The 22,044-nt window shown below is 36.9% G+C and overlaps 1 protein-coding gene across 4 annotated transcripts in view; it reads left to right on the top strand.

The window, feature by feature from the left end:
* The window catches only part of LOC145669018 (sodium-coupled monocarboxylate transporter 1-like), a 94,954-nt gene that overhangs the window by 53,181 nt on the left and 19,729 nt on the right, over positions 1–22,044 (top strand). For all 4 annotated transcript variants that reach the window (XM_081737355.1, XM_081737356.1, XM_081737357.1 and 1 more), the window contains exons 8-10: positions 10,861–11,001; positions 12,907–13,015; positions 20,144–20,253. In XM_081737355.1, coding sequence (XP_081593481.1) covers positions 10,861–11,001; positions 12,907–13,015; positions 20,144–20,253 — 360 coding nt within the window. The remainder of the gene's footprint in view (positions 1–10,860; positions 11,002–12,906; positions 13,016–20,143; positions 20,254–22,044) is intronic.

Below are 22,044 nucleotides of genomic sequence, written 5' to 3'. Positions count from 1 at the left end.
TATTATTAAAACATCATACACTAGTCTTCGCTTCTCCCAAAATATTTTCTTAAATTGTAAGCAACATTCAGAGAATTAGCTAGGGGTATGGCCAGGAAAAGATATTCTCGAATTAAAATTGCTCACTGATAAATAGAGCAACCCACATTATGCTTTATTTTTGGTTTAATTATGCTTTATTATGCTTTATTGTTAATTTCATCATTGTTTTACATTAATCGTATTTACTATACGTTAAATCTTCTAAATATCTTGATCTATTTATTAACATTTTATAAAACCAGTTACTTTCAAATTTAATGAACTTTCTACTTAATGCACTGTAAAGAGATATGCTTTACTCGAGTCAGTTTTCTATCACTTGTGTGCGCCTTAGAGGTGCATATTAACAAAAAGGAAAAGGAAAAGATGCCACTAAAAAGTACTGAAAGTGCTCAAGTTCAAGAGGTACACCTAACAATATAGTGTGGGGTTCTTGTACACTTTTTGTACATTTCGAATCTACACTTCTCTGATTCTGGGGGGACGTACTAACTATAAAATCTTTAAACATAACTACAACTTTTTCTCACAGAACTCCACGGTTGCATTGTGAAAAATAAGCGGTAACCTATGCTAGAACCAGTTAATAATTTGCAACAACCCTTTTGAGACAAAAAAGATTAATTTTACGAGGTCATCGGTAGTCAATCGAAAAAGGTTACTGAAAAATGCGTAGAAACAATCCAATGTTTGGTTGTTATTAACCTATAAAGTAAGTTAGAAGAATGTAACCAATTCAAGAAGGTTGATTTAATTTAAAACACTCTGTTGTTATCAATCGATTTTCAGACAAGGTAAATTTAACTCTCCAGAACTTGTTTACTGGTAACACTGCATTAGTAGAAGTTCAAACAGCAACGTCGCCATTTGCAATTTTAAGAGCGAAAAGTTTTCATAATTGTGAATACATCCGCAGGAATAGGAAACAGTTATTAAAATATGTATTCTACATGAATTAGTAAAGAAATGTGAAGGAAATTTTATTTACAAAGGTTTATGCATTTGCTGACATTTAAATGAAAATGATTTTGAGAAACATCATTCTAGTACAAATAAGAACATTAGATAGCTTTGCTTATAGGAAAGAGTAACAACCAAACGAATTTTCACTCTGAGTTGTTACATACTTCTGATACGGGTTTCTTACAAGGGTATCATGTAACTGCAACTCAACCGCAAGCTTAGGTAGTTGTTTTTTATTTTAATATTGCATTTTTTTAAATCATATCATCAGAAATGTGATTGAAAAATAATACTAATTATTGTAACTAATTAAAGATATGTTATATTAATCAAAATACGCGGTTAGAAAGTTCATACATCCTGTTTCGTTAACCGAGCAGTCGGTTTGTTCTAACATGCTAACTAGGTTTCCGGTTACAGGTTATGATTGGTAGTGGTAACTACGTGATCAATTAGCGTACCCCTGTGAGATATTACACTCTAACCTAACAATATTAACCTTTAATGCATGGGTGCGATCACCTTCTCTTTTAACCTTGATATCGTGGTGTTTGTCGTGGTTAGAATTGATTGTAAGGTGTACAGGTGATCGCACTTGTATGCCACACTCCCTTTATCTTACTCAATTTCTACCTAGTCTATTTCCCTCTCTTTTTCTTTCGTTTTTGTCCCAGCCGCGCCTTGACAAATCACGAATTCACCCATACCTAAACCCTCCCCAAACCCGGGGCTGGGAAACGGTGGTCGGAGATATAAGTAGACCTACCGTAAAATAAAGGTAAAAGTGTGTACTTGTAATTAAACATAGGCATGCATAACAAGTTAAAGATTAATCTTACGTGCAAATGATGAAACCTGATTTAAAGTGCATTACACATGTGATAATATTTAGTACATTATATTATATACTTTAAATATATACATTACATTTAAAGTAACAATAAAATGTCAAACAGACGATTCTCTACCTTATGACGTTTACGGCCGTTATTAATTTTAATTTGAAAAGTTCGTGGCGGCTTTGTAACAACGATAATTAATTCGAACCAACTTTTACTCACAGTGGTCTTCGAACGGTCAATTGATCTAATTGAATCGCCGTCCTAGCGTCGAGTCTGGGCTGGATACCAAGGCTCAGGAAAGGTTCTGCAAATGGTAATTCGGGCTGGTTCGTGCTGATCTGCTTACAGTCACACCGTGACTATTCTAGATTTCCAATCGTGGGAAGTCCAAATACCACACAATCACTTAACACAGAGAGGTATAGACAACTCGTTAAACCTACAAAAAAGGCGCCACATAACGCACAGTATTGCTAATCATAGCACTACCAACCAAAGACAAATGTGCTCTCTTTAATTTCGAGTTCCCTTTATATATAGGGATCGTAACTCTATTTTTAATTAAGTTAATTTTGATGCTCGACCCGTCTGGGGAGCCTGCTTGATACACTTCTTTAAAAAAGCACTTTTCAAGAGTACGGACGTCAATGGTCCGGCGTTAAGCAACCCAGAGGGGCGAATCAACTTAAAACGGCACACCCGACTTATGTTCAGCCTACAGAGTAACGATCAACACGGATCGTGCGTCGACGCGAGCAGAAACACCACTGGAGATCCCCTTAGCTAACTATGGCTTTTTAGATACAGCCCAGCGTGGGTGGAAGGTGAAAGTCCCGAAAATCAAATATAGAGAGAATTATTTTCCAATCAACTCTTATGTCCCTTTCACATTATCCGGCGATTTGCCGGATCCGGTTCCGGCGAATTGCCGGACGAGGTAGAAAGACATTGGAAGCAATGAAGCTCTTCACATATGTGCGGCGGTCGCCGGATATACATCCGGCGAGCAAAAACAGCCGGATCTCCCTGCTAGAATCCGGCGCGGCAAATCACCGTGTATAGCCAAGCGGGACATTACAAGCAATGAAGCTCTTCACATATACGCGGCAAACTACCGGATGGGTGTTAGGGGAGGAAGCACGTGTTGCCAGGAAAGAGCAGAAAGTGGCTGCTATAATATGGGAGCGTGTGGTTTTGTGTGTTATGTGGAGTGTGTTTGTGTATGTGGTTATGTTCTAGCCCAGTACATCTGGAGTAATTAACCAAACCTGTATATACAATATATGGGGAAAGATGACATGTAAAATTAATTGAAAACGACCAATACTACCGAAGTGTCGAAATCAATATAAATTATTATTTTCCTATGTAATAGAAGATTGGGAGATGTCCGTGCAGCACTGGACAAATGACCTTCTATAAATTTGTCGTGGCCCAAAATTGAAATATACACTATCAAATATTTCAACAATACAGTCTTTTGCTATATATTTATGTACTATTTTGCTACGCAAAGCAAGAGAGAATTCATGATGTGATATTTGATAAATATACCGTACTTTATATATTTGATAATTATCTGGCTGTAATTTCTTGAATAGTCCTCTGAATTCAGAGACTAGAGCAGTGCTTTAAAGAGACTTGAGTCAATAGTCGGAACGCTTAAAACAAAAGAATAAACCCGAAATAGTATAATAGTAATAATAATAATAATAATAATAATAATAATAATAATAATAATAATATAAATAAAATAAAGAGTCTGTCTGTCTTTGTGCGGCCTAGGAACCATACAAGTGGACCGAAAGTTACCAAAATTTGGTCACGGGTACCTTGGTCCAGGCTTCAGATCAAACCTATGCGTTTTTTTCAAAATTCGAACCAGAAGGTCTCAGGGGGGGGCGTTTACCAGGACATGTAAAAGTAGTAGAAAATGACCGATATTAGTGTCAAATCCATAGTTTTCGCGGTCGCTGAGATCAATGGTAACACTACCATTAGCGATGACTTGAGCCACCATTTGTATGCGGGCCGGGGATCACCAGGAAGGGGGGGAGAGGAATTTCGAGACATGTAAAAATAATCGAAAAAGACAGATATTAATGTCAAATCCATAGCTTTCGGGGTCACTGAGCTCAATGGTGAAACTCAAGATAGCGCTTACTTTCACATTTAGTCCCCATCAGCTAAGGAACTTGGGCCAGGAGATCACCGAGACATGTAAAAAATAATCCACAATGACCAATATTAGTGTGAAATTCACAGTTTTCGTGGTCTGAGATAAATGGTGATACTTTCATTAGCGATGATTTTCAAATTCAGCCACCATTGTATGCGGGCCGGGAGTCACCGGGCTGGAGAATTGCGAGACATGTAAAAATAATCAAAAATGACCAATATTAGTGTCAAATCAATAGTTTTCGCTGTTGCTGAGATGAATGGTGATTCTCCCAAGGCGTTGACTTCCAAATACAGCACCCGTCGACTGGGAGCCAAAGAAGTTGTTTTTTCAAAATTGGAACCAAAGGATCACAGAGGCGTTTACTTTCTATGTAAAAGTAGTAGAAAATGACAGATGTTAGTGTCACATTCATAGTTTTTGCGGTATCGGCTGAAGACCAGAGGCGATTTTTTTTACAATTCTAACCAGGGAGGGGTCTCAGGGGGCGTTTACCGGGACATGTAAAAGTAGTAGAAAATGACCAATATTTGTGTCGAATTCATATTTATCGAGGTCGCTCAGATGTATATTGATACTCCCGATAGTGTTTGCGTTCAAATTCAGCCCCCATCGGCCTTCCCAATGAAAACACGTACGTTGTTGGATATATATTCACACAAAATGTATCTAATTTTAGAAATGTTTCTTAATTCTTCTCTCATTGTTCAGTTTGTTTACATTGATATTTTATCTGACCCGTGCGAAGAACGGGCATAACAGCTAGTAATAACAATAATAATGCCTACAGACCAGTCTTGGGGTCAGTGACTGAATGTTGGCTTGAGATTTTCGGATAGACTTCAACGGTTGACTATCCCGAGAGGCCCCAGGCTAGATCCGCCACTGGCTACATTATTCTATTGATTGCAGAAGGGACCTGGATCCATCACATTGGAAATTCAGCTGTGAATATATGTAAAGTACTATTGGTAAAGGAATTAACTTCTTGTGTTGAGTGTTTCGTCTCGTATATTGCAGTGAAATGTTTTAACATGTTTTTTCTTCAATATCTTATGACTACACGAAATTGATTCAGATCCTTTCTTCAACCATCTATTCAATTACATTAAATTTAACGATATCTATGTGTATAAAAATACAAATTATCTTACCTTAATGTTACAGCCAACATTTCTGGAGGTTGAATACAGTTCCTAAATTTTGAATTCTGCCTCTGCAGCTGGGTCCGTACGCGATCAAACAACTCATCAAAAGATGCGATAGACATACGAAAGTAATTAAAGAATTTTCCTTCGTCTTCCCTTAATTGTGGAAACAGTATAGAAAAATCTCCTTCAAGATACCGCTTCTCTAAAAAAGGGTGAACCCATATGTGTCTCTGACGTTTTTTTTTTTTTTTTTTTTTTTTTTTGCCTGTGACTTAACAAGGCGAGTAGAAAACACATTTTGCGTCTGTCCATTACAACCACCACAACACGACAAGAGTCACTGAGTTTTGTTTCTTCAGTTGCACAGCAACCCTGCTCGCATATTTTTCTTCCACGGCAAAACGCCGGATAATATGAAATGGGCCGAAACGGGATCCGGCAAACAGCCGGAACCGGATCCGGCAAATCGCCGGATAATGTGAAAGAGGCCTTAACTATAACAGTGCGTGGGCGACAGGTGAGAGTCCCGAAAATCAGACACAACGAAACAGTCACCACAAATGCAGTGATCACGTGGTTAAGGTCCACATTTTTTTTAACAGAATTGGAGATATGCACACTAACATACATACAAAAACATACCAAAGCGATGAGAGAAGGCTTCGAGATCTTTCTTTCATATACGAGGCTTGGTCAATTAAGTTCAAAATTAACGTTGTCTTTTCTATTTTGCTTAAGTGCGATAAATGCGTTTAGGGTCAGTGATAACCTTTTTCGCTTGGTTGCTGGGACATACGACTTTGTTGTCCATGTATTGACAAACTAACTTGGTTACTATCCACCTTTTTCTGTTTTAATAGTAACCTTTCTTTTTTTTTGCGTGTACACAGAAAAAAACTATTGTTTATTCATTGTTGGCTTATAGTTTTTTTCTTCTTTACCATTTTCTCTTTTCTCCACTTCAAAGGATTACACCGAAAATTTAGAGAAATAAAAATAAGCTTTTCATTATTGTATTGTTATGTTCTCAAAGAGTTTGCATTATGAATATTGGTTTTAAAAATTATTAATACAGTATGTTGAACTTGCAGTTGAAGAGAATTTTCCAAGACTTGTGCTATATATTCTCAACCAAGCATTATGCTTTATTATGCTTTTAATTTTAGTTGCTTCTGGACCTTTAGACAACCACAACCATGTTCAAGGTACCAACCATATGTGTAAGTTGCTGTTATGCTTTATTGCTGGGTTGCCCTACTGATAACTATTGACTGACTTTCCTTTCTGTTGAAATGAAGTATTGTTTCATGTGCTTTGAATCTGTAGCATACGCAAGCGAGGATTGAGGTTTTAATCCCCCTTTTAAGCAAAGTATTATACACAAAAAAAAAAAAAAAAAAAAAAATGTTTACTGGTAGAGCGTTCAATTCTGGTGCATGGGGTTCTTATTTGATCCCAGCTTGCGCCAAGTGATCTTTGTAGTGGACAAACACTGTGTGTGAGTTTTTCCCGTGGTTCTTTTGCTTCCTCTCAGTTTCTTCATTCCACCACTTCATTCATTTTTCCATCACCATCGTCTCCTTTAGTCTAGCTGGCATAATAGTGAGACGTAAAACTTAACGATTTCATTTTTCAAAAGTAAACGTTTATCATCTTCAGATATGCATACAAATACCTGAAATTATATGAATTTGGGAGCCTGATTCCTCCTTTAAGATGGTAGAGCGTTCACCTCCGGTGCTTGGGGTCTCTGAATCGATCCCAGTTCCGCCATGTGGACTTTGTGGTGGACAAACACCGTGCTCGTGGGTTTTCTCGGAGTTCTTCCGTTTCCTCCCGCTTTCTTCATACCACCATTTCATTTCTCATAATCACCGTCTCCTTTAGCCTAACCAGCATAAACGTGGGACGTAAAACTTAAAGTTTTCATTTCATTTTTTTTCCTCCTTAAAGAATTTGTGCGTACACCATTGCTTGCGAGTAGTATGCACATCACTCTGAGGAGTATGTGTGTCATCGTTAACGTAAGTTAAACAACAACAAATGGAATGTGTTAGTTAACATTTTTGTTTTTACATTTACAGTGTGTAATCAATCTTTTGAAGTACAATTAAAAGATTTTTGTTGACTTTCCGAAAACTACACAACTTACATTGAAGTTATTATTATTATTATTATTATTATTATTATTATTATTATTAGTAGTAGTAGTAGTAGTAGTAGTAGTAGTAGTAGTATTTAGTATTCTGCCTTTTAGCTGGTATTGGGACTAGGGATTTATTTCTGTAGGTTTGGACTTGAAATTTCTTCCATATTTAATGATCTTCGGCTTGCTCTTTTAACTCCCAATATTTTCTTATATTTTTTAAATCATTGATCAGCTATGTTCTTTTTCTTTCTATTCATTGCTTTTCTTGCATCTTTCCTTCTATGACAGTATGAAGAAGACAATTTCTTCGCAATATGTGTCCAATCCAACAGGCCTTCCTACGAAGGATTCTGTCTAAAAGCATTCTCTTCTCTCCTATTCGTTTGAAAACATCTTCATTTATTACTCTTTGTGTCCATTTTATCTTTCTCATCTTCTTACAACATCATATTTTGAATCTCTCTAAATATATCTCCTCTAACTTCCTCGATGTAAAATCTCTGAGCCGCAGAGTCCAATACTCCATATATATAGCATTTGAGTAACTTGGTCCTTAGTCCAATATTAAGGCTGCTAGTTAAGAGTGAACTTTTCTAGGCCCCATCACTGCGAAATTAAAATACCGCTAATTTTACATTAATTATGTGATATCTTCAAATAGATAAAAGGTAATCGAAAAGTGGAACAAGACCTCCCTAGACAATATTATTTTACGTGTGATACCGTTATCACGACTCACTTATCTGCTTTCGATTTCCAGCCGTTAAGAAAATCGGCATTTATTTTCGCGTTTCTAAATAACTGCAAGTGGAAAGTTACTAGGTGACTCGTGATAACGGTACCTCATGCAAAATAGCATTGTCTAGAGTGGTCTTGTTCCACTTTTCGATCATATTTTATCTATTTGAAGATATCACATGATTATTGTAAAATTAGCGGTATTTTAATTTCGCAGTGATGAGGCCTGTTAAATGCTTCTTTTTTTACGCCAACTTTTGACCTGATGTATTTGCTGCAGTAACCGTCTCTCGTCAAAATACTTCCAAGATACTTGAAATAATCGATCTCTTCAAGGTCTCTTTGTTCTACAATGTTATAGAATTCTACAAATTAGAAATTACAATATATGATTATTCATAAGATTAAACTATATTTCATTAATCATACTAAGGACTATTGTTTTATTATTATTGTAATGAAAAGCTTAATAAGCCTGTAATTCAGCTTCACTTTAATTCCCGTAGATGGCATAGTTATCTCATAGCATCGTTTTAGGTTTAATAACATTAGTTTTTGTGGATTTTCTAAAGATGCAAGGACTCGGGGAAAAAGAGCTTTTTAGCAAGGAAATTTTGGGTTTGTTAAAAAGTATATTTCAAGTTTAGAAGAGAACGAACAGTACGTGCCACTTTTTTTTCATTACAACATTTTATAAATAGGGTGTTTCAAAACAACACCACCAGCGTTTGGGTGGTGCTTTCTGACACCTAGATAAGAAGAATAGTATAGACCAACCTGGGTGCACAAATGCTTCCTAAGTTTAAAGGTCCATAGCTCCAAAGCTGCGGGACCTACCGTAGTCGGGTCAAGACTTCACTTAGGAACTAATATGTTCCCTATCCAAATATCCATGTTTGAGAATCCTGCGGTACTTCTGCAACAATTTTTGCAGAGGTACTTGGTGAGTGCTTCAAATTATATGCCCGTAGACAAACTTCGTCTTTAAAAATTGTTGCGTGAGTACTTTAGGTTTCTGAAACACGTATCTTTGAATACCGCAGCTCAACTAGTTTCTAAGTGAGATCTTGACCCGACTACGGCAGGTCACATAGTACTGCAACCATGGACCTTTAAATTTCATTTTTTTTCATGTTTTCAGCAGCCTATAACTCCGAAACTAAGCATTTGTGTACCCAGGTTAGTCTATAGTTTTCGTCTTATCTTGGTGTCAGGAATCGCCTCCCAAACGTTATCAATGTTGTTTTGAAACACCCTGTATATATAATTATTACATTTTGAAATACGAACTGAAATCGGTCATTGCAAAGGGCAGAAAAAGTGAAAATCGGTTGATGCGCTTTAGTTCCAATGAATTGTTTATAGAGCTATTAGGTTACAAATTAATAGTATTAGCAATAGGTGTTCTGAAAATATAGTAGATTTTGTAGAACAAAATTATCTTTTAAATTTATGAGTAAAATATAACTTCATTAAAACCATACATTACATTTATTAAGGCCTCTTAAATTCGAAACAGAGAATGTTTAAAACGCTATCCAAGAATTTGTTATTCCAAAAATTTTAATTCGATTTATCAGTATTGAGTAAAGAGAGTTCTGTGAATAATGATTTTAATCTAACATCATACCCAAAATAGTGTTTAAGATTTTAATTTTATAAAGTTAACTGTGTGAATCTCAGAATAAAATGTTTACCAAACAGGGAAGATGTAGAAATTATAAGTAAGATATTATAATAAAACAAAAAAAAAAAATGTTTTTGTATCTGTTTCTTAATTTGATATTTCTTCTTGTTCTCAGATTGCATTTAGGCAACAGTAAAACACGTACGTATATCAAATAGTATAACTTGCAGGAACTTGATAGTGTGGTTAGGCAACCAAACAGACAATCGGGATACGGTGGTTGAAGAACGTACATTTGGTGGCAAAACTGCAATGTCAGTTTGAAAATCAATCAACATAGCCAGTCCCGAACCCAATACAGGACTCACAAGCAAGTGCGCCCATGTTGTAGTTTACAAGGGAGGGGCAAATATAAGCGATGTTTCAAATATAGTTTCAAATTTTGCTGTAACTAATTTAAAAATTCTATTGGGTTTTCGATATTCCCAAGTAGAATTTCCTCTTAGAGGGGCAGGCGCCCCACCTTACCTTCCCCCCCTGATTGGGCGCCCTTGCTCACAAGTACTGGATGTTACAAACACACTTTGTTAATTCTAGAATTGATTACACGGGAATGAAGTGATATTTAAACAAAAAAGTCAAAACAGCAATAACTTGTGTTTTAAACACTTATCTTCGTCCCAAAAGTGCCATCTTTTCTGCATCTGTTCTATTTACTTACCAGATGATTTAATTCAGCTCAATGATGTGTCAATTGATATATTCTTTATCCCTGAAAAGCTTTTTTTCATACGATAATCATGTTGTAAATGTTTTGTCCAGTAAGATATTTAAGTCTTATATTTTCTAAAAGCTAATTGTTTATATATAAATGTTTCTTAATGTTACACAAAAAAAAAATATTTTTTGATATAAATTCACTTTTAGAAATCAAAAGATATTCTTATCCATATTAATCAATGAGCACTAGATCCAATGCACAACTTTTTGTCCTTATCTTCTTTGTGGAAAAACAAATTATCTGAAAATAATTAAAAGGATATTACTGTACTGTACTACACAATAACATTTTTACTTATAAAATGATCAGTTGAATTTGAGCGTAATTCAGGATCATGACATTCTATTGCTGTCCTAATTTTGAAACAAGAATGATTTTTTATTTTCAGTTTCGACCCTAATCCTCTTGTTCGCCACACCGTGTGGACTCTAGTCTTCGGAGGTTTAGGATACTGGTTACAAGAATGCGCTGTTCACCAATCAATGGTTCAGCGATATCTAGCTCTTCCAACAGTCACCAAAGCAAGGCAGTAAGTACAACTTCATAGGCATAAGCAATACGTAGTTGATAAATGTTACTTAAACATTTTTACATCCATTTGATGTAGAGATACAGGATACGTTTCAGTAGTGGAAAAATAAGTTGGAATATTTTATGCAACCGACAGCATTGGCGTCTGCAGCACATAAACGTAACTATCTCCGGGGTGGGGGCAGACTACCGGCAGGACTAAGATGGATAGAATCTCCTCAGGGAAGCAGGGTCCTGAGATCCTCCCCCAGAATATAAAAAAATAGTCATCGTACATTGCATTTTAAGCATTTTGACTGTAAAAAACTAATCAAAAGCTTAATTTTTGTTTTTTTTTTTTTTTTGTTTTTCATAGTCTTTTTTTTTATATATCTGGTACAAAAAAGATACGCGTTTAACAGTTTGTTTGCTTATTTAAATTGTAAAATTCAACCTTATTTTACAATTTTAAACTTAAATTTTACCAAGTATATACCGAAAACAAAATAATGATAGAAAGTAGTGAGAAGTAAATAGTCAGAAACAATGAAGTTTTGAAAACAGGTGATTTTAAGCCTACAAGCCTACAAGTAATGTAAATGAGGCTCAACAATGTATAATTTTAAAAAATTAGTTTACTTTTTTTTTTTTAGCAAAATTAAACTCACTTTGCTGCACGCTACCTAACGTTATTTGAAATATTGGGGACGACGAAAACCGTTTTATAAATATTGCGGGGGACACGTCCCATGTGTCCCCGGTGGGATGGACGCCCGTGACTGATAGACATATATAACTCGTATAGTTGTAATTATTGAGTAAGAAAATAGTGGCAGTCAATTATTTAAGACAACTGACTGAAAACTGTCGTCATCCCTTCTTTTGGGCCTCTTTTATACACGTGGTTGTGATCACCGTTGCTCAACATCTGCTTTTTCCAATTACATTGATATAGTGAAATAAGTAGATTTATACACGGAGATGTGGACCGCAAACCGGCGGGATCTCAATGTCCACCCTCTTGTTGTTACGATCTGTGGTGGTTAGATTGTTCCTATTTAAGTTGTGTCATGCGGGAACTATTATGCGAGCGGTTCGGTTCGCTGCCCACCCGCAGCGGAGCCAACTCCCATAGGTAGTCACATTTTCAGTTGCTTGTTTGTCTGAAATGAACGAATCTAAACATTTCACTCGATTATAAAACTCCATTGAATGTATAGCTCTCTTCCCTCCATTGCAATAGCGTCCGCAGATACAAACACAAGTGAAAAAGACTAACGGATTTGCAGCTGCCAAGCAACTACGCGTATAAAAGAGGCCTTAGTAACATATTGACTGTAGTAGAGGGTGACAGATTACGACAGTAGTGCTATCTGAACACTTCTATTAATTACTCAAAATATGCATTTCAGTGTCTGAGCCAAGGTTGAAATGAAATTTTTTTGAAATGAAATTTTGAGTTTTACGTCCCACGGTTATGCCGGTTAGGCTAAAGGAGACGGTGATAATGAGTAATGAATGAAATGGTGGAATGAAGAAGTGGGAGGAAACGGGAGAACCCCGAGAAAACCCACGCACACGGTATTTGTCCACCACAAAGTTCACTTGGCGGGAGCAGGGTTTGAACCCGAGACCCCTAACGCCAGAGGTGAACGCTCTACCACTGAGCCACCGCGGCCCCTCTGAGCCAAGGTTATTTCCCTATACTATTCTACATTTCAAGGGTAACTAAGTACGTTATTCAAAAAGTCTTCGTTAGACATCTTTCTTTCAGAAGCCCTACCTCTTTGTTGCAATTATAATTAAATCGATAAAACATGTTACGTACTCATTTAAGACACAATTTAACTTGACATATAGTACTACAATTTGAATTCTATAGTTTTTTTTCTGTAATTCAGGTTTCATTTTTTTCTAATTGCAGAGCGTTGTGGATTTTCGTTGGCGGAGGCATCAGTTTAATTATTATATGTTCCTACACCGGTCTTGTGATATACGCTACTTACAGAGACTGTGACCCGTTGACCACTGGGGTAAGATTCAAATTCATAATATTTTGTCTTGCTATAACAATATCCCAATAGTAGCAGGGACAATTGCAAACCGCTTGCTGGAAGCTGGAATTGCAAGTCGAGCAAGCTTGCATACAATTTGATTGGAAAACGTGCAAGCATGCCGCAAACTGGATTCCAGTAACTTAGTTACATGGGGGAACTTTGCATTCAGTGTTCCATTAAAGCTTGACGCAAGCGTTTTTCGCTGGCGGCAAATTAATAGCCAATGAACGTCCAGCAGTGCTATGACGTTCTGCGAAGTGTCTAAAGCAGCGTTTCCCAATCTTTTTCAACTTGCGGCACACTACTGGTGTTACTTGGATTCACGCGGCACACTTATAGATATTATTATTTGTAAATATAAAACACAGTGGTATTTTTTCTGTGATATTATTGTTCTCCTTCTCACAGAGAAGAAAGCTCGATCATTGGTTTTTCCCCGTGGTAAATCACTATGCTTATTTTTCATTCTAATTTAAAAATAGAAAACAATTGCAATGAAATATTGGACTCAGGTTTTCAAAAATACGCTTTCTTTTTAAAAATTGTATCCAACGTTTCACTAAGAAGAAAGATCACTACATAACGAACGAACAAACAAATCTCTTTTAGTTTTAAAACACAAATGTAGGTAATTTGTATGCATGTTTGCTTTGTCGAAAGGATTGAATGATATTTTAAAATTTCAAGTTACGAAATAGTCTGCAACAATAAAGAAGCAATAACAATGATAACAAATACTTTTTTCAACATTAAAAATGTACAGAAAAGTAACACGGTGTGAAACTTTAAGTTGTAGATTTATAGTAGAGGTTCATAGTGAATGTGAAATAAAAATATACATTTTTCCTATGTCTTGCAATTTGATTGATATAGAATTAATAATTTGTTTCGATTTCCTCGCGGCACACCAGCGGCACACTCACGGCACACCAGTTGGGAAACGCTGGTCTGAAGCATCGCTTGCAAGTACAACAAAGGACAGATTATATGGAAGCATGCGTTTCAAGTGCAAGGGTAGAAAGTGAAGAGCCAAGAACGCGCCAACTGACAGAAAGCTATCTTCCATAGGGATATTACAATTTGTTATAAGTAATTAAAGCTGAATGTTTTCCTAAATGATTTTAGTGGTTTGTAAAGGGTATCCTTTCCTTTATCCTTTAAAAAGGTAAAGAGAGTATTGGATTTGAGGGTATCAAAAATATCAAAAATTCTATTCGCTATGAGTTTAAATTGGCAGATTCAATATTGAAACATTTTAGACAACTTTATTGCACTGAATAAACATTTACTATGCCAAAGGTAAGTTTTTTTAAAAAAAGATATTTCGATATATTTGAGACATCAGCACTAGCACATGAATTATCTGCCGTTAGTATAAGTATTACGTTTCAACCGTTGCGTCAAATCCATGTCTTTGGCCTAGTGATCGTGATGGTAGAGTACAACAGGCTACGTTGGAAAAATGAAATGAAATCTTTAAGTTTTACGTCCAACGCATATGCCGGTTAGGCTAAAAGAGACGGTGATAATGAGAAATGAATGAAAATGGTGGAATGAAGAAAGTGGAAGGAACGGGATAAACCCGAGAAAACCCACGAGCACGGTGTGTGTCCACCACAAAATCCACACGGCGCGAGCTGGGATCGAACCAGGAACCCCAAGCACCGGAGGTGAACGCTCTACCACTGAGCCACCGCACCCCCAGGCTACGTTGGAATGCACAGAATCACTTGTATAATAGGCTAGGCAATCCAGTAACCAGAAGCGGGATAAGTTTTGGAGGGGTTAGCTTGAGTACACCCTACATTAGTTTCTTATCACGTAAATGCGATTTTCCTAAATGGGAAACAAGCCATTTGCAATAGATTGAACAATCAACCAGTTCAATGAGATTTTAATAGCTTCTGAAAATTGAAAATTGATTACAAAATGAATTACCGTAATATTAAAACTAGGTAACTCTAAAGCACATCTGTCTGCAGCAGACATAAGTATCTGGAATTATACTGGAGCAACTATATTTGCACAATAAATGAAGTGGTAATTCCGACAAAATATTTGAATTTCTACAAACAAGAAACAGATAATTCCAAGTCTCCTTCAGCGATGAAAGCAACCATTTTTAAATCGATAGTGGCAGAAACCTCCACAATAAAGGCAAATGACCATGCTCCAGTCAATAAAGGCGATAACAGAATAGTCAAAATAAGAAGAGGTCTGTCGTCTTTCCCCGGGGAAACAATGTACAGAAAATACTAGATTTTAAAATTAAATCTTCCATACCTTTTCTTCACAGCCAAATATGATTGTTTTCTGAAATGGAATTAAAGTTTTAGTTTAACGTCCCATGAAGGATTGTTTTCTGGCAAGGAAATAAGACATAAGCATGTTTTGAATACTTTTATGTGTATGGAACATAAAACGATGTATATTTTTGTGCTAAATGAAAGATTATATAACTTGACACTGGATTGGCAAATAATGTAAACGTAGGATTATTTGAGATAAGAAAAGTGTGACTTGTTGTATCATGTATTCCCCGTGATTTGTACGTACGTACTTCTTTTCTCGAACATTGTAGAGTACAACAGTAGGAACTGCACTGAATTCTACACCTGTTTAGAATATTAGGTCGGTTGGAATAAAATGATTGCTTTGTACTCTGGTGGGAAACTTCGTCAGCAGACCAATATAAGGATATGCTAAATTATAAAGGTAACCAAGAAAATTCTGTCACTTTTCGTGGAGGTCTGTGCTCAATTCTCCCTCACACCATGAGTTGAATGCGAATGGAGATAAGGCTAAGATCAGTTGTTGGTGTGCCTATATCCAAAATACTACCTGGTTGTGCCAGTTCAGTTACACTATGAGCTTGCGTGAGGACAGAGTGAGCATGGGATCTCCACAAGCGTTATAAAGGCGTGTATGTTGTGCGAGATCAAACTGGGGTGAAACACCGTTGCAGCAGGGAGGAAGTTATGTCAGGCCTTTGGGGAGGGTGTCGACATTCCGCGGACAGTGCAGTGGTGGTTTAACAAGTTTAAGGACGGTAACGAAATACTCAAAGACGCAAAACATACCGGAAGACCAGCACATCTACAAAATGAAGATCTTTAGGCAGCAATTGAGGCGAACAGTGGCCATACATGTGAGAAACTTGGACTACAATTCAGTGTTAGTGGAGAAACCTTTCGGCAGCACCTCCATCAACTTGGGAAGCAATACAAATTGGGTCGATGGATCCCACATGATTTGACTCCGAGCCAGAAGGCAACGCGAGCAGACACCTGTGTTTCTTTGCTGTCTCGTCTGAGGAGAGAGCCATTTCTGGACAGGGTGTTCACGTGTAATGAGAAGTGGGTCCTATATGAAACTCCAAGGCGCCTTCATTATTGGTTAGCATCGCATGAACCGGTTTGAAATCAGCTTAAACCAGCACTGCACAAGAAGAAGATCCTCCTGTTTGTTTGGTGACTGCTCGCGGCATCTGCTATCAGCTGGTCAGAGCATCAATTCAACTGTGTACTGTCAGCAATTGAGCGTGTTCAAGAAAAACTCAAAACTCTAGAGCCAGCGCTTCTGAATCTCAAAGGGGTCTTCATGTTGGAGGACAACACTGAGCCCAAGTGGCTAAGATGACCCAGAACATCATTCTACGCCTTAGATGGGAAACACTATTACATCTACCATACTCACCGAACATTGCACCGCCCGATTATCATCTGTTCCATTCCGTAGACAATCACCTTAGAGTACGCCAGTTCAAATCCCTAGTAGAGGTGCAAAATGCATTTCATATCTTCTTCGGTTCACGGGCTACCAAGTTCTACCGCGATGGAATCCATATCCTTTTAGAAAGTTGGTAGAAAGTTGCCGATGCTGATGGGGACTATTTTTGATCTTCCATATATGTCTTAGGTGACATATCGATGCTCGAAGGTGGTGGGTGAAGAAACGGCATAAGTTTCAAGGTTATCTTTATACTAGTCCAACGTCATAAACTCTCCATATGTCCAGCAGCCTCAGTTATCAGTCACTTAGGAGGCAGTGTGATGTTGAACAGCGTCGTGTGAAAGAACACCTTGGAAAAGAGATATTTGATTACGAAATCAAAGTACAACGAATGAATTCTACATTCGCCGTTGGTTTGTCGAATTTCGTTCGTGTGACACAACGTTGCAAATTGAGCCATGTGGGATTCGATCAATATCGTGTTCGGATTAGCTTCTCACGAAAACCGCGGAAGTATCTCCTCGGAAAAGTGTTCGTGTCATTGCAGACGGTTTAGATATACACCATACCACTGTCGTTTAGTAACTTCGTGCAATCGGTAAAATGAAAAAGTTGGGCCCATTGATACCTCATGACTTGACACATGACAACAAGAATCACATCTGATTTAGTTTAAAAATTGGAGTGAGAAAGTGAAGTGCAGTGGCCTACCTTTTATTATTATCCATAATTCTGCGAAGTAAATCCAATACTGTAGTCAATACTTACATATGTACTATATACTATTTTTTTCTGTCATAAAAAAAGTTGAAATCTATACTTTAGTTAGTTTTATTTTATTGGCAATAGTTTCATTCGAAGTTTAAACAGATCTGTAGAAAAGTTACAAATTAATTCATCAATGGACAGAAAAGATAGAAACTATGAGAAAACAGAAATTGACTCTGCACAGGTAGTTTTAAAAGAAGAATTTTGAATTTGCCAGAAGTCAATATACCAAAAAAGGAAACCACATAGTGTCTCTGAATTGTTATGCTGATATATTGTATAAGCAAAAAGCAGTAGCCCGTTTGTAACTGCTAATCTGTGCAATACGTTCGCCTACTTCTTTGATGAAATTGAGACCTTTGAGGTTTCAAGAGCCTCTCGATTCCCTGACTATGAATACGAACATGTATCTATCGAGTATATTTTTATATGTTCTTCTTTTCTCGCGTTTTCTGCGGGCTGCAATAGCTTCTTTTCGTGACGGGAAATAAAAGAGTAAAGTTTGATGACGCAAAAGTGTCAGAGCAGGTGAAATCTCAGAGAAGAATCTTCCCCTTTTTTCATGGTACCAGCGTCAACCATTTGTCTTTTGCCATCAGATCTGCCCTGCTGGTTCACGAAGAGATGGAACTTGCACCTATGTGACTGCTCTTCAGATAATGTCATTCATGTTCGAATGTCTCACATGTCTTCCGGAATTACTTATGCAAGAGAAATCATGCAGACCATTCTGTTTGACTGATGAATCAAATTGATTGATGCGGTTATGTTATTCACAGATGTCTATCCGATCCCTAGGCGAAGTGCAACTACAATACGAAAACTTTCGTTTGAAAGATGCAGTCCCAGAGTGTGTGATGGTAATGCCTGTAGTCAGAAACCTGAAGTCAGAGATAAGAGGTGAGAAGTCTGGCCTTATCCTCTTGACTATCTGTTTCTTGCAGTACTATAATACTGATTGGTGCAATTTAATCATCAGGTTGTCTCAAACTGATCGCGAATTTCTGCCCATTATTTCAGGGCTTAAACTAACTAGGTTAGACTAACCAGACATCTTACCAGTCTTGAACATCTTATCAGCGAAATACTTGAAGCGGTACGCGGGGATCTGCATGTGTTATATATCATTGAAAAGGTCACACCAAGTACACTTCACATGTGAAATATCTCGCTTAAATAGGGCCTCTAGAAGGCGTGGTGACCAATTGAAGATCAGAGCAAGGCACGCTTTCAAATACCAGAAAACGTGGACAAAATAGGAAGGTATGATATAATTGTTTTGAGATGTGGTATATATAGGTTTAAAAGGTAGCTGAATACTAATCTGACATCGAAAGTTTACAAATCAAATGGCGGGTCCAACATTGCAGACACAAGTTACAAAAAAACCTATGGATCTGAAATTGGGATGAATCGGATACCGAAAGTATAAAATTCAAATTTTGCTGATCCAAGATGTTGGACAAAATGCAAAACACTGCTATGGAACTGAGACCGGGTAGGTAGAGGTTTTTGTGATTACTGCGTACGAATTCAATGTTAAAAGTACAAAATGCAATATGACGGATCCAATGTAACGGACGAAAAATGCAAAAAATATGTACAGAATACACATATTATGTACATTATGTCCTTCTTACACATGTAGTAGAAAAATACGTATAGTACATAAAGGGGCAAGTAGGGCAGGTGATGTTGTACAATAAAAAGAGAGCATGTTTTGCTACTCATTCATAACCATAATTGAGACACGGAATGCAGGGGAGGTTTTGTAGCGCATGAAAGTTTTATAATACTAACAGATTGTAATCATAAACAATAATTATTTTACTACCAACCCCCTCCCCCGCCCCTGAAGAGATACGCAGGGATCGACATGTGTTTATATATCGTTGAAAAGCTCGCACCAAGTACACTTTACATCTGTAACATCTTGCTTGAGTGGCACCTGTAGAATACGTTGCGATTATTTGCATATACCATCTGAAGATCTGAACAATGATATTGAAAAGAGCACGTTGGAGTTTAAAACACACTTTCACAGCTGTCTTTTCGGTTTCACATTATGCCATGTACATTTGTGAGCCATATGTATGACAAATGTCTACTCTCATGATTAGAGATGATACCAACATAGACTCTAGTCTCAATCTCGTCTCTAATTCGAGATCGAGATGTATTTTTCCAAATCGGAACGGAGCCCAGGCTCTTCTCGATATACATATGTCCATTTTATACTTTTGTACCTTTTGTCCGCCATATTGTATCCGTCATATTGTATTTTGCACTTTTAACATTGGATTTGTAATCCGCGACCACGAAAACATCTACCTACCCGGTTTCAGTTCGGTATTTTGTCCACGTTTTCTGATATTTCGGAGCGTTCCTTGTTCTGATCTTCAAATGGTCGCTACGTCCTCTAGAGGCAATATTCAGGCGAAATATTTCACATGTGAGGTGTCCTCGGTGTGACCTTTGCAACGATATATAACACATGCAGTTTCCCGCGTACCACTTCAAGTACTTCCCTTATTAGTTGTCTTTTAATATTTAAAAATTCCAAACAAAATCCATACATTCACCTATAAAACATTTTTTCCACAGCTTGCTACATCCAAAGATCAGCTGCTACCTTTACTGGTAATGCAGAGTTCGTCTGAATTCCGTGGATTGCCTGGAATATTTGTCGCTGGAGTTTTTAGTGCAGCTTTAAGGTATCCCTCTTAATTTAATTGTTTTTTACTAACTTAGACACACCAATATCAAATACAAATTTATTTTATTATAGAAAGTTTGAGTTACAAATTATGTATTTAGGATAATATGTATGTTTAGAGATCGTAGATATTAAAAGCAAATGCACAACATTTTTAAGAACCTGGCCACCCATTTTCCTTATAATAACCAGTGTTGCCAGACCAGTCAGTTGGAAAAGCAGGAGATTCGAAGATAAAAAACAGGAGAAAGCAGTAGATACACAAAGTAGTGGCGTTTGAATATAAATCCGGAAGGGGGGGGGGCATAAAATTTGCCGTTATTAAGGGCACAGTAGTCAAAACAAGCAGTCCAGAATTCATTTCCGGTGAACTACGTTGAGCAAATGAAAGGGAAAGGTTCCGATTTACATTAATATTATTTGATACACACATGTGTGAAGTAAAACGTAGTGAAAGAGCAAAGTGGAGTGGGAAAATGTCTTTTCATGCACGTAGCGATAACGTAGCTATATGGTACAGTCACACGTGATCGTGGCGTAAGACGATTTCTTGCTGACGATCGTGGAGAAATGATCTAAGCCACTCTTCCAGCCCAAGTCCCAATCTAAACAACACTTACTTGTAAATCTTACAGAAAGTCATAAAAACGCTAACCATAATGCGTATAGAAGATGACGTACAGTTGTATTCTTTGGATTCATATTATTTACAGTAAAGCTATATATCTATATACTCTACAGAGCTTTGTGTATTATAACAGAGTAATTTCATCTTTTTATGTGAGGAAACATTGAAAATTCAATATTAATAATAATATATTTCTTCAACTTCTCGAAGTAAGGAAAAAGCAGGAGATTGTTCACTTTTCATTTTATTTCGCAGTAGATCAGTAGAACGGAGAAAAAGCAGGAGATCTCCTGCAAAATCAGTAGATCTGGCAACACTGATAATAACACAGTACAAATGTGAGTTTTCTTTGCTAAGTTGAGATTTTTGCTTAACATCGAAGTATTACACTTTTTTTAATGTAAGACTCTCAGAATATCAGTTTTTAAGGCAAAGTGAATATCCAAGAGTTTTTTTTTAAAACAAAATGGCACATTATAACGCAACAGTTTGGAATTTAATTGTTAGACTCTACTAGAAATGTTCTTTTAAAATATTTTTATAGTACGTTAAGAACAATATACTAGAAACTTTTACAATCTATGGTTTAATTTATAGAAGCGGTAAATATTTGCTGCCATCTAGACTTAGTATTTATCAACTAAAGCGACAAAAACTCAAATGATGTAAATGGTAAATTAATATTCAATATGGATACGTTATTTTATGGTCACTAGGTGTTACAGGCTTGAAATATTCGTCTGCAATCTCTGACGTCATAATTATCTAACATTTAAACTTCTACAAAAATCAAATAATACATTTATAAGGATACCTTATAAGTCTTGCAATATTTCCACAACTCAAACTGCAAACGCGCGTATACGTCATGATGTACTGTAAGTCAAACTGGCCAAGGAGGCAGTGTAGCAAGTTTACAATTTAACACGACGGCTGTCAGTCCGTCAGTATCTTCAGTTTTCACTGGTAGTAACGATGAGCGCTCAACAATGTCTGATAAGTGAACTGTTAGAACTCGAGCAGAAAGTTGTGGCAACAATTTAAAACATCTATCGTGCTAAAGAAGAAAGTGTTGTGAACCACAGCACAGCAGTTTATTGGTTCCAGAAATTTCGTGCGGGTTGTTACAATGTCGATCACCCAAGATCAGGCCACCCCAAG

The sequence above is a fragment of the Thermobia domestica genome, chromosome 13 (genome assembly GCF_964235325.1).
Source record: "Thermobia domestica chromosome 13, izTheDome1.hap1.1, whole genome shotgun sequence".
NCBI classification, from domain to species: domain Eukaryota; kingdom Metazoa; phylum Arthropoda; class Insecta; order Zygentoma; family Lepismatidae; genus Thermobia; species Thermobia domestica.
The sequence above is the reverse complement of the archived record's forward strand: the minus strand, read 5'-3'. Positions and strand labels throughout refer to the sequence as shown.